Source organism: Notolepis coatsorum (assembly GCF_963971535.1).
Source record: "Notolepis coatsorum genome assembly, chromosome: 10".
NCBI classification, from domain to species: Eukaryota; Metazoa; Chordata; class Actinopteri; order Aulopiformes; family Paralepididae; genus Notolepis; species Notolepis coatsorum.
The window spans coordinates 15948038-15961500 of NC_140174.1; the positions used below are offsets into that span (position 1 = coordinate 15948038).

The following is a 13463-nucleotide window of genomic DNA, read 5'->3' on the forward strand; positions in this document are numbered from 1 at the left end:
TAGAAACCTGCCTTATCCAACCAAGCTAGTTACATAATTATATATGGCCACGTGTCGAGCAATTATTTATTTATTCATTATTTTTTCTTTCTTCCCTTTTTTTCTTTTCTTTTTTGGTTCTTGCCATGTGTAATTAAGAATTACAGTTCTCACGGGGTGCTCGTTTAGAGCACAGGGTGCACAAGGTTAGCTGTAATGCTAGGCACAGTCAGTGTTACTATGGCTGTGAGTAGTCACGCCCCACGGGGACGTGAGAGGGCGTTTTATGTTTGTTTGTTTTTCATTGCTAATATTAACAGTGAATATCTTTGTCTATTTTTGTTTATTGTTTTTTGTTTCTATTCTTATGACTTTTTTTCATCTTTAATTATAAGCACCCTGGACCACCACTCTGCCATCTCAAATGTCATGAATATTTTTTCACTTTCTTATGCCAGTGTTTGATCCTAATAGGGGGTCAGGGGGCAATACTAACATAATTAGTTGGAATGTGAAGGGTGTAAATAACCCCTTGAAACGTACTAGGATCCTTACTCACTTACAGCAGCTTGGGGTTGGCATCGCTTTTCTGCAAGAAACTCACCTTCGGCGAGTAGATCACCGTCGAATACACAGAGCTTGGGTAGGTCAAGTGTTCCACTCTGGTTTTCAGAGCAAAGCCAGAGGAACAGCCATTCTGATCAACAAAAACACACCATTTACTCCATCTGATGTGATCTCTGACCCTAATGGCAGATTCATTATAGTTTCAGGAACTCTCTATTCCACAAAGGTAGTCCTAGTCAACGTATATGCTCCAAATTTTGGTGACACGCATTTCATCAATAAACTTATCTCTTCACTCCCCGACCTGAACTCTAACCAACTGATTATGGGAGGTGATTTTAATTGTGCTCTTAACCCAGCCTTAGATCGATCATCATCTAATCCAGCTCCACAATCTCAGACTGCTAGAGCCATAGTGTCCTTCCTGAAGCAATACGGTATTTCAGATGTCTGGCGCTGCCTTCATCCCACCGCCAAACAGTACTCTTTCTTTTCACCAGTTCATCATACATATTCTCGAATTGATTATTTGTTTATTGACAACACATTTCTATCTCAAGTGCGTTCCTGCTCTTACGATAGCATTGTTATTTCAGACCATGCAGCAATAATCTTAGAGCTAGCCTTCCCGGACAAATGTCCATCATTCAGGCCGTGGAAACTTAATCCACTATTGCTATCTGAGGACTCATTTTCATCGTTCCTGTCCACTAAGATCAAATTTTTTATTGAGGTAAATTCTACCCCTGGCATGCCTATGTCCATCATTTGGGAAGCTCTTAAAGCTTTTCTCCGTGGAGAAATTATTTCTAATTGTGCTCGACGTAATAAACTGCACAACAGCAGACGCACTGAACTTTCAGACCAAATTATTAAATTGGATTATTCATACGCAGTCTCTCCGACACCTGCACTTTATAATGAAAGAGTGACCCTACAGACGGAATTTAACCTCCTTTCCACCAGTCATGCTGAGCAGCTTCTACTCAAATCACGGCAGTCCTTTTTTGAATTTGGTGATAAACCTAGTAAAGTGCTGTCACTACAGCTAAAACACCGCACCGCTCAGAACTTGATCACGCAAATGAACTCTGCCACTGGAGAGATCTATACGGACCCATTGGAAATAAATGGTCAATTCAAAAAAAATTATTCTTCACTATATACCTCTGATTCCCCCAAAGACCCCTCTCTCATGAATAGTTTCTTCGCAAATTTGGATATACCAGTCATAGACAATGATTCAATGACTCTTTTGGAAGAGCCCATTAGCGCTGATGAAATCCAACAGGCTTTAACTATGATGCAGAGTGGGAAAAGCCCAGGCCCAGACGGGTTCCCAGTGGAATTTTAAAAAAAATATTCCACCCAGTTATGTCCCATTATGGCTTCAATGTTTGAGGAATCTTTTCAATCCTGCTCGCTTCCTCCGACTCTCTATCAAGCCTCAATATCCCTGCTTTTAAAAAAAGATAAGGACCCGAAAGACTGTGGCTCATATCGTCCTATTTCTCTCCTTAACAATGAAGCAAAGATCTTGGCAAAGGTACTCGCTCGACGACTGGAATCCGTTATACCAAGTATTATCCATCCAGACCAGTCTGGCTTTGTGAAGGATAGAATGGCTTTTTTCAAGCTGCTGCCGACTTTAAATCAAATAGGTGTCTGTGGGCAGTCGCCCGACATTAATAAACAACAGTCTGTTATAATCACATTTTTATGAGCTAACGAATTCCGTTATATTGGACATTTGTATTAATTATATCAAGCGAAGAACTGAGAAATTTGGCAGAGAGAGACGGCAACATTATCGTGAGTTTGCGTGACGACTCTCTCTCCACCTCCCAATGACTTATTTGCGAGAGTATGTCGATGCAGAGCAGCAGATTCAGCTGTTATTGGCTCTTTTCTGGGGACCGCACAGCAGCGCCCCCCACCCAACATTGAATTGAAAATGGCTGAATTGGAGTACTGCTGGAGTACTGCATTGTGCTGCTGCTGCTCCGGCTCTGCAGCTTCACAAAAGTTCGCACACCCAGCACTAAGCTCTCGCTGACAACGTCGTTGTCATTATTAGAAGCAACGATGAAACAAATGTAATGATTGTTTCGTTCATCGCATAGGCTATTTAATTTTAGCCTATTTTAATACAATTCAAATAATCAAATTGTGCTTAGACTCAGGGAATTATTTTCACCGGACATTAAGACCGGAGAGATTAAATATGTCGGACTTCAACAGATTTTGCCGGTCAAATACCGGTAATTACCGGCTAACGGAAACGCTGGCTAGATTATCATTATTATCCTTCCTCGTGCATACATGAAAAGAGCATTGGACCGCGGGGCTCCGCCGCAGCCTCCTCAAACTCAACGCCACACACACACACAGCCGCGATCGCGGTAGAAAGACATATCAGATCAACGATCAAATTTATATATAGTGTTCTTACCTTGTATCTGATGTAATGCAAAAGAAATAATCCAATTATCTCATCGCCATTTGAAGTACTGGGCGCGGAGGTCCGTACCACGTTCAACAGCATTGCATATCGAGGGGGGGGGGGGGGGCAGCCTCGCAGATGTATCGTTGAAACAGGTTACCTCGCCTGAGTATTTAAACCCTGCCCGCAAGGCTTGGATCGTCTCAGAAAAGAAACTAGACCATTCCCAATGGGGTGCAATACCAACTGGAAGGCGTAGGCGGCGGTATTTGCCCTTTTGCGAGCTCAGACCCATTCCCAACGATAACATCAGGCTGGATGGATGAAAATGAATGGATATCGCTAATAAAAGAAATAACGATTAAAACCAGACTATACTCGGGTCTGGCGCTCAAGCGATGGCGAGTTAACCCGACTCATCGTGACTGGCGCTATGAGTTAAAAACGAAAGTTCGAACGTCCGTTCGAAAAACCCTGACGAAGTTTGAAGCCCAAAAACAGGCTTCAGGGACAGTTCTAGTTTCCACTGATTAATTTCACATCAACAGTACATGTTTCTACTAGTGCTGTTAGGCGATTAAAAAAATGTATCTAATTAATTACAGGATTTGTAATTAATTAATCTAATTAATCGCATTTTAATCGCATAACCATTTTAGGCCTGATATTTTATATTCTATAATCATATTTCAAATTGCATGTGTCCGGATGGCAGAATTCAGTACTGCATCTACAAAACCTTCTGTTTAATCATCTTCCCTTTATTCATTTGCTTAGATTGTTCAGGTCTGGTCAATTTTAGCATGGTGTTATTCACAGTCACATTTTTTTTTTTTATAAAAAAATTGAATTGATATTCTCATTTGGTTCATTACAATTTACTCAAGCCTAGTAACAGACACAGTATTTCTGACACTGGGAATACATTCCCTGAGATCCATAGATGTCCCTAGAATCAGATACCAAGAACATGCAAATGGACCATTTAAAAATAAACATTTGTAAATGTTTATTCTATGTTCTTATGGAATGAATGAGAATAAAACAAATTAAATAAATAAATAAAAAGATTTTATATATATAAAAAAATAAGATTTAAATTAATTTAGAGTTATTTTCATAACGTGATAATTTGCTGTGTAATTAATTAATCTAATTAAAATAATATATTGAATATATATTTCAGTTAGTTAGATAGTTAATTATATTGACCAATTTGTTTACACTGCGTGTGTTGTTTTTACTACCTGTACCCCCCCCCTTCCCCCATGCTCAGTATATTTTACTGTATTTATTTACTGTATATTTTATTCCATTTTATTCTATTTTACTCTACTCTTATCCTAGGCAACTTGATTTGATTTGTGTTATTATTCTAATTCGTGACCTGTCCCGTCTAAATGTTTAAATGTTGAGCGATTTGCAGTGTCAAATTTCCCACGGGATAATAAAAGTATTTCTATTCTATTCTATTCTATAATATCACATCAACAGTACATGTTTACTCATTAATATCACATCAACAGTACATGTTTGTACTGATTAATATCACATTAATGAAGGGCAGTGACAGTACGTGGTTATACTGATTCAATTATTTATTTGATTGTTTCCATGGCATTGTTGAGCCTCTCTTATTTTATGTCTAAATATGCTGTCTAATATTTTGAATCTGTTGTTTATTTCTCTTCAATATATGTAAAGGTATATTTGTACAGTAACAACCACAATGACAAATTGCAGATAACTGTCCATTGGGTTGTGCACAGTATTTTAGCTAATGCTGACCTATTATTATTATTATTATTATTATTATTATTATTATTATTATTATTATTATTATTATTATTATTATTATTAATTATTATATTATTATTAAATACCCATCCATAGAGCAGATTCACTTTCAAAGGTATAATCTGTAATGCCACCAAACAGTGACCTCTAGGTAAAAGAGCCCTGCTTGATACTGCACTGCCCATACTGATGAAATAAAAAAAATCTAACCCTAACTAACCTTACTGTCATGCACTTGTCCTAATAAACGAACCTACACTGTAGCACTCAACACTTTGATGAACATTGTTACTCAGCTGATAGAGTTGTGCCCTTCCTGATGACTTGTCGTACAGAACTTGTAAGTCGCTTTGGATAAAAGCGTCAGCTAAATGACTAAATGTAAATGTAAATGATTCCAGATCTGTGGCTCACTTCAACGTGGCGCTCCTGCCTTCACTCAGGCTGATGGGGCCCAGGACCTGCCTCCAGCGCGGGGGGGACAGGGCCAGAGAGCGGAGCGCTGCCATGGCCGCCTGGAGGCCATCTCTCACCCTCACCGCCTCCTGGTGGCGCAGCGAGGACACGCAGCCCACCTCCTCAAAGCCTGGTGACAGAACCAGAACCACAATCAGAACCACAATCAGAATCAGAACCACAATCAGAAAGGTCTTTATTGCCAAGTCGTTTACACATACAAGGAGAACAGGACTGAAGCAGAGGTATAGAGGCTGCTAGAATGAGAACAGGACTGAAACAGGGGTATATAGGCTGCTAGAATGAGAACAGGACTGAAACAGAGCTATAGAGGCTGCTAGAATGAGAACAGGACTGAAGCAGAGGTATAGAGGCTGCTAGAATGAGAACAGGACTGAAACAGAGCTATAGAGGCTGCTAGAATGAGAACAGGACTGAAACAGAGAGGTATAGAGGCTGCTAGAATGAGAACAGGACAAACAGAGAGGTAGAGAGGCTGCTAGAATGAGAACAGGACTGAAACAGAGAGGTATAGAGGCTGTTAGAATGAGAACAGGACTGAAACAGAGAGGTAGAGAGGCTGCTAGAATGAGAACAGGGCTGAAACAGGGGTATAGAGGCTGTTAGAATGAGAACAGGGCTGAAACAGAGAGAGGCTGCTAGAATGAGAACAGGACTGAAACAGAGAGGTAGAGAGGCTGCTAGAATGAGAACAGGGCTGAAACAGGGGTATAGAGGCTGTTAGAATGAGAACAGGACTGAAACAGAGGGGTATAGAGGCTGCTAGAATGAGAACAGGACTGAAACAGAGAGGTAGAGAGGCTGCTAGAATGAGAACAGGATAAACAGAGAGGTATATAGGCTGCTAGAATGAGAACAGGACTGAAACAGAGAGGTATAGAGGCTCTTAGAATGAGAACAGGACTGAAACAGAGAGGTAGAGAGGCTGCTAGAATGAGAACAGGGCTGAAACAGGGGTATAGAGGCTGTTAGAATGAGAACAGGGCTGAAACAGAGAGAGGCTGCTAGAATGAGAACAGGGCTGAAACAGAGAGGTAGAGAGGCTGCTAGAATGAGAACAGGACTGAAACAGAGAGGTAGAGAGGCTGCTAGAATGAGAACAGGACTGAAACAGAGCTATAGAGGCTGCTAGAATGAGAACAGGACTGAAACAGAGAGGTATAGAGGCTGTTAGAATGAGAACAGGACTGAAACAGAGGGGTATAGAGGCTGCTAGAATGAGAACAGGACTGAAACAGAGAGGTAGAGAGGCTGCTAGAATGAGAACAGGATAAACAGAGAGGTATATAGGCTGCTAGAATGAGAACAGGACTGAAACAGAGAGGTATAGAGGCTCTTAGAATGAGAACAGGGCTGAAACAGAGAGAGGCTGCTAGAATGAGAACAGGGCTGAAACAGAGAGGTATAGAGGCTGCTAGAATGAGAACAGGACAAACAGAGGTAGAGAGGCTGCTAGAATGAGAACAGGACTGAAACAGGGGTAGAGAGGCTGCTAGAATGAGAACAGGACTGAAACAGAGAGGTAGAGAGGCTGCTAGAATGAGAACAGGACAAACAGAGAGGTAGAGAGGCTGCTAGAATGAGAACAGGACTGAAACAGAGGTATAGAGGCTGCTAGAATGAGAACAGGACTGAAACAGAGCTATAGAGGCTGCTAGAATGAGAACAGGACTGAAACAGAGGTATAGAGGCTGCTAGAATGAGAACAGGACTGAAACAGAGGTATAGAGGCTGCTAGAATGAGAACAGGACTGAAACAGAGAGGTAGAGAGGCTGCTAGAATGAGAACAGGACTGAAACAGAGGTAGAGGCTGCTAGAATGAGAACAGGACTGAAACAGGGGTAGAGAGGCTGCTAGAATGAGAACAGGACTGAAACAGGGGTATAGAGGCTGCTAGAATGAGAACAGGACTGAAACAGAGGTATAGAGGCTGCTAGAATGAGAACAGGGCTGAGACAGAGGTATAGAGGCAGATAGAATGAGAACAGGGCTGAAACAGAGGTATAGAGGCTGTTAGAATGAGAACAGGACTGAAACAGAGGTATATAGGCTGCTAGAATGAGAACAGGACTGAAACAGAGAGGTATAGAGGCTGCTAGAATGAGAACAGGACTGAAACAGAGGTATAGAGGCTGCTAGAATGAGAACAGGACTGAAACAGAGGTATAGAGGCTGCTAGAATGAGAACAGGACTGAAACAGGGGTATAGAGGCTGCTAGAATGAGAACAGGGCTGAAACAGAGAGGTATAGAGGCAAATAGAATGAGAACAGGACTGAAACAGGGGTATAGAGGCTGCTAGAATGAGAACAGGACTGAAACAGAGGTATAGAGGCTGCTAGAATGAGAACAGGGCTGAAACAGAGAGGTATAGAGGCAAATAGAATGAGAACAGGACTGAAACAGGGGTATATAGGCTGCTAGAATGAGAACAGGACTGAAACAGGGGTATAGAGGCTGCTAGAATGAGAACAGGACTGAAACAGGGGTATAGAGGCTGCTAGAATGAGAACAGGACTGAAACGGAGAGGTATAGAGGCATATGCTAGAATGCTGAATCTGCGTTTTCAGCTAAAGAAACCATCAAAGACCTGTATTAACTTGTTGAAAAGGACTACAATATTGGACGTTTAAATCCCAGTTGGCAGAAACAACAGAGAACATGGCTCTCGGAGGCCTAGACATGGCAGAAGAATGCTTGAGCTGGCTTTGTGGCGACGTCACTACTCTCCATCGGCATCCATTACTAATCCCAGTGACCTGCTATGACAGCATATCAAACCTACTCTTTCAGTACACAAACAATAAGCAGGGCTGTGATCAGGATCCCACACAAATAAAAGAGGAATTAACGTTAACGTTAGTCCAAAAAGCCTGAGAAATCCTTCTAAATTTAAATATCACATTATATAAGATTAGATTAAATTCTAATGTATTGTGATCATAACAGCACAAGTACAGTACAACAAAAATAGGTTTGGCGTCCAACCAGAGTGCAAATGTAACAGTAAAGTGTAATAGCAATATACAATGTACAGGTGATTAAACTGGGTATAAAATATATAAATTAGTACTACTGAGTAATAGTGCTAATCAGATGTTTGTACAGAGTTGTAGTATTAATATGTAGTGATACAGGTATAAAGACACTATGGTGGTAAGTCATCCTGGCCAGCAGTGTAACCAGTAAGAGTAGGTAAGGTATATGTACAGATATAGATATAGTGAATATATATATATATATATATATATATATATATATATATATATACGGTAAGAATAAATATATATATATACGGTATATATACAGCATTATTGTACATACTATCATACAGAGTTATATGGGTTATATGTAGGTGTATAGAAGGATTATATGCAGGTATATTCAGACAGATATGGATATATATATATACTGTAAATATAAATATATATATATAAGGTACATCATACGGAGTATATCTGACTAGTATGAGGCAGGTAGTTATGATCATTATGATTACACAGTGATTACAGTGAAGGGCACAACCCTGAATATGACCATTTGCAAAAGAGACGCTACACTTATAAATGTTTAAATAAACTTGTCCTGTATTTGATCGCTCTCCTCTATACATACACACACACACACACGCGCACACACACCTTTGTGTGTAAGGCGGAGGTCTGCGTTGTCAGGCCTCAGAGCGGTTCTGAACTCGGCCCGGCTGGTGAACATGCGGTACGGTTCTGTCACCCCTCGACCCACCAGGTCGTCTATCAGAACCCCGATGTAGCTCTCGGTCCGAGACAGCGCCACCGGAGGCAGGGAGAGGGAAGAACGACCTGCGTTTACCCCTGCCCACAAGCCCTATGGGGGAGAGAGAGAGACAAAGAGAGACAGGCATTTACTTGGTCAGTCTGTGGGTATTGTACTGCCTTCTCTTGTAACTGTTTTTTTATTTAACACATGATCCCAAACCGCCCTACCTCAGTATGTAAGTGTTTTTAATTTAAAACATGATCATTAACCTCCCTACCTCAGTATGTAACCGTTTTTAATTTAAAACATGATCATTAACCTCCCTACCTCAGTGTGTAACTGTTTTTAATTTAAAACATGATCATTAACCTCCCTACCTCAGTGTGTAACTGTTTTTAATTTAAAACATGATCATTAACCTCCCTACCTCAGTGTGTAACTGTTTTTAATTTAAAACATGATCACTAACCTCCCTACCTCAGTGTGTAACTGTTTTTAATTTAAAACATGATCACTAACCTCCCTACCTCAGTGTGTAACTGTTTTTAATTTAAAACATGATCACTAACCTCCCTACCTCAGTGTGTAACTGTTTTTAATTTAAAACATGATCACTAACCTCCCTACCTCAGTGTGTAACTGTTTTTAATTTAAAACATGATCACTAACCTCCCTACCTCAGTGTGTAACTGTTTTTAATTTAAAACATGATAACTAACCTCCCTACCTCAGTATGTAACTGTTTTTAATTTAAAACATGATCATTAACCTCCCTACCTCAGTGTGTAACTGTTTTTAATTTAAAACATGATCACTAACCTCCCTACCTCAGTGTGTAACTGTTTTTAATTTAAAACATGATCACTAACCTCCCTACCTCAGTGTGTAACTGTTTTTAATTTAAAACATGATCATTAACCTCCCTACCTCAGTGTGGAACTGTTTTTAATTTAAAACATGATCATTAACCTCCCTACCTCAGTGTGTAACTGTTTTTAATTTAAAACATGATCACTAACCTCCCTACCTCAGTGTGTAACTGTTTTTAATTTAAAACATGATCATTAACCTCCCTACCTCAGTGTGTAACTGTTTTTAATTTAAAACATGATCACTAACCTCCCTACCTCAGTATGTAACCGTTTTTAATTTAAAACATGATCATTAACCTCCCTACCTCAGTGTGTAACTGTTTTTAATTTAAAACATGATCACTAACCTCCCTACCTCAGTATGTAACTGTTTTTAATTTAAAACATGATCACTAACCTCCCTACCTCAGTGTGTAACTGTTTTTAATTTAAAACATGATCACTAACCTCCCTACCTCAGTATGTAACTGTTTTTAATTTAAAACATGATCATTAACCTCCCTACCTCAGTGTGTAACTGTTTTTAATTTAAAACATGATCATTAACCTCCCTACCTCAGTGTGTAACTGTTTTTAATTTAAAACATGATCATTAACCTCCCTACCTCAGTATGCAACTGTTTTTAATTTAAAACATGATCATTAACCTCCCTACCTCAGTGTGTAACTGTTTTTAATTTAAAACATGATCATTAACCTCCCTACCTCAGTGTGTAACTGTTTTTAATTTAAAACATGATCACTAACCTCCCTACCTCAGTATGTAACCGTTTTTAATTTAAAACATGATCATTAACCTCCCTACCTCCTCAGTGTGTAACTGTTTTTAATTTAAAACATGATCACTAACCTCCCTACCTCAGTGTGTAACTGTTTTTAATTTAAAACATGATCATTAACCTCCCTACCTCAGTGTGTAACTGTTTTTAATTTAAAACATGATCACTAACCTCCCTACCTCAGTGTGTAACTGTTTTTAATTTAAAACATGATCACTAACCTCCCTACCTCAGTATGTAACTGCTTGGATCTTTTTCGGTATCTCTAAGGATCTCACGAGGTTTAACTGGTATCTAAGGATCTCACGAGGTTTAACTGGTATCTAAGGATCTCACGAGGCGACGGTGTAGGTCTGGTTTCAACATCAGGGGGGCACTTTAAGGACATACAAATATCTTTTTTAAATTACCTCTTTTGGGGAGGGGGTTGTCTTTCATATTAACTATATTTTCTGAGGGGGACACATTTACCTCTTCTCAATATTGAGGGGGACATGTCCCCTGCGACCCCCCCTAACCACACCCATGTCACGCGACACTGCATTACCACAACACACACACACACACACAAGACTTGCATGTATGTGTGATCGGTGGTGTGCTGTGAAGGTGATTGGTGACCCCTCTCACCCTGCTTACTACCTCTTTAACCCCCTTCCCTCTGGTAGAAGACTCCAAAGTCTCAGGTGTAGGACATCTCGTTTTAAGAATAGCACATATCCCGAGGTTGTCCGTCACCTGAACTCAAGCCCTAATGCACAGGCACTTTGTACTATAAGGGCTAGCACTTTAAATGGAGCACTGAGCTCTTTTATGCACTGATTTTTTTTTTTTTTTTTTATGTTTGTGAAATACTTCTTCTACTTCAGGGATTGCATTCCTGTATGTTTTTTTATACTGTATGTTTTTTCCACTTTTTTATGATGAAATGAGCATTGCACCGAGACAAATCCCAATCAACCATGTGTTGAAATGGCAATAAAGTATCTATCTATCAATCTATCAGTATCTATCTACTGTGAGTGGCTCTGATACTGAGAGTCTCAGAATATAAATACCTTGGGCTTGATGAAAAATTGACATTTAAATATCACGTGGGCGTTCTCGCCAGTAAACTGCAGCGAAAGGTTGGCTTCTCACATAGGAATAGAGCAGCGTCCCTATGATAAGCAGAAAGAGTTGAACAGCCGTTGAAGTGTGTTTCATGTCCGCGTTGGACAGAGAGCTCCTTTATAGACACGGAGCGGCCTCCAATCTCGACAGCGAGAGCTGCGTTGGCATCCGTTTCTATATGAAGTAGTGGTGGGACTCGATTACAAATTTTAATCGAATTAATTCAAGACTTTATAGTTAATTAATCTAAATTAATCACATTTTAATCGCATATCAATATTTGATGCGAAAAGCTAAATGTTTCAATTCAAATGAATTTTGGTATGAATGATGGTAAATGACTGCTTTTTTATATAGAGCTTTTATCCAAAACGCTTTACAATTTGTTACTAAAATGTTTACCCATTCACTCACACATTCACACACCGACGGCGGAGGAAACCATGCAAGGTGCCAAATCTCAATTTCTCTTATTTTATATTTTTTTATGAACAAACCAGACTAAGAAAAAAAGTTATTTGCAATGTATTATACTTTATACTTATAGCACATGCATGAGTCTGGTCTCTTTTTGAAAGGTAACATTCTTACACAATAAAGAAAAATCATCATGCGATTAAATGCATACATTTTTTTTAACTTTTAATTCTTTGTGTAGTTAATTAATCGAAATGAATACAATAAATCCCAGCCCTAGTTTCTATATGAAGCCATGATTGAAGATTGAGCCCAAATGATCTCACTTTGCTACTGGAGTGGACATCTGGACCCTATGGTACAAGATGAGCCAATGACTGGCTCTTACACTCAAAGCACCTAGAGTCTGTACTGAACCTGGACTCTATACTGAACTTGTGAAATCTGCTTCTAGATTCTGTGCCCCTGACACATGTATCTATTTCAGGGGTTCTCAAAAATGTTTATACTTTTTTTGCGACCCCACACTTAATGTATAGCGTAATCTCAACGTGGAGATAAGGAATATCAAAATAAAAGCATGTTGTTTAGAAAATGAAATTACAGCACTATGTTATCAATTACATGAATGAATATTATCAACAAAAGCAATGGAATTGTTTCTGTATACACATTTATAAAACAAGGCATATTTAGCCAAAATATGTTGCCAGAACATGAAAAGAAAATGCGCTCACGTGCGCTTTGGCAGAGATCCGCTTCTACTCTGAAAATCCGCCCTCACAGAGGTATGTTGATGCGAAGGGGACACGCTTTATCAGCAACACTTACACAACACTTGACACTCGTTCCGGACTGATATCCAGAACTTTGCGAGGGCCTGTCCAGTGTCCAGTGAACTTGACTTACAGTAGCTCGTCACACGAAAGATCATTGAGCGCCTCCTGGCTGCATTCTGTTCCTACAAAAAGCCATCAAGCTGAGTAAATACCCCCAAATCTCCGCTGATTATCCTGGAGTGCCACTAACGGAGTTTCCAGCGCATTATCAGCACATTTCTCTGCCAATGTGTTGTTTTTGTCTGCAAGGAAAATCTGCGCTTCTTCTCCGAGTTAACAAAGGCGAATACTCTGCATCGAGATCCGAGGCAGAGCCCATTTCATTGCGGCGAACCAGCACCGCTTCTGACAACAAACCTATCAATTGCGAGTCTGGGTTTTTTTTTTTTTTTTTTTACTTCTAATTTACATGCTATACTATGTTATGTTATGTTATGTTAT

The 13463-nt window shown here is 39.7% G+C and overlaps 1 protein-coding gene across 1 annotated transcript in view; it reads right to left on the reverse strand.

Annotated features, from left to right (window-relative positions):
* mto1 (mitochondrial tRNA translation optimization 1) overlaps positions 1 to 13463 on the reverse strand; it is a gene marked incomplete at its 3' end in the record, with an annotated part of 42914 nt that overhangs the window by 11800 nt on the left and 17651 nt on the right. The window contains exons 10-11 of the mRNA XM_084322931.1: positions 8906 to 9110; positions 5201 to 5372 (exon numbers count right to left, since the gene is read on the reverse strand). Coding sequence (XP_084179057.1) covers positions 5201 to 5372; positions 8906 to 9110 — 377 coding nt within the window. The remainder of the gene's footprint in view (positions 1 to 5200; positions 5373 to 8905; positions 9111 to 13463) is intronic.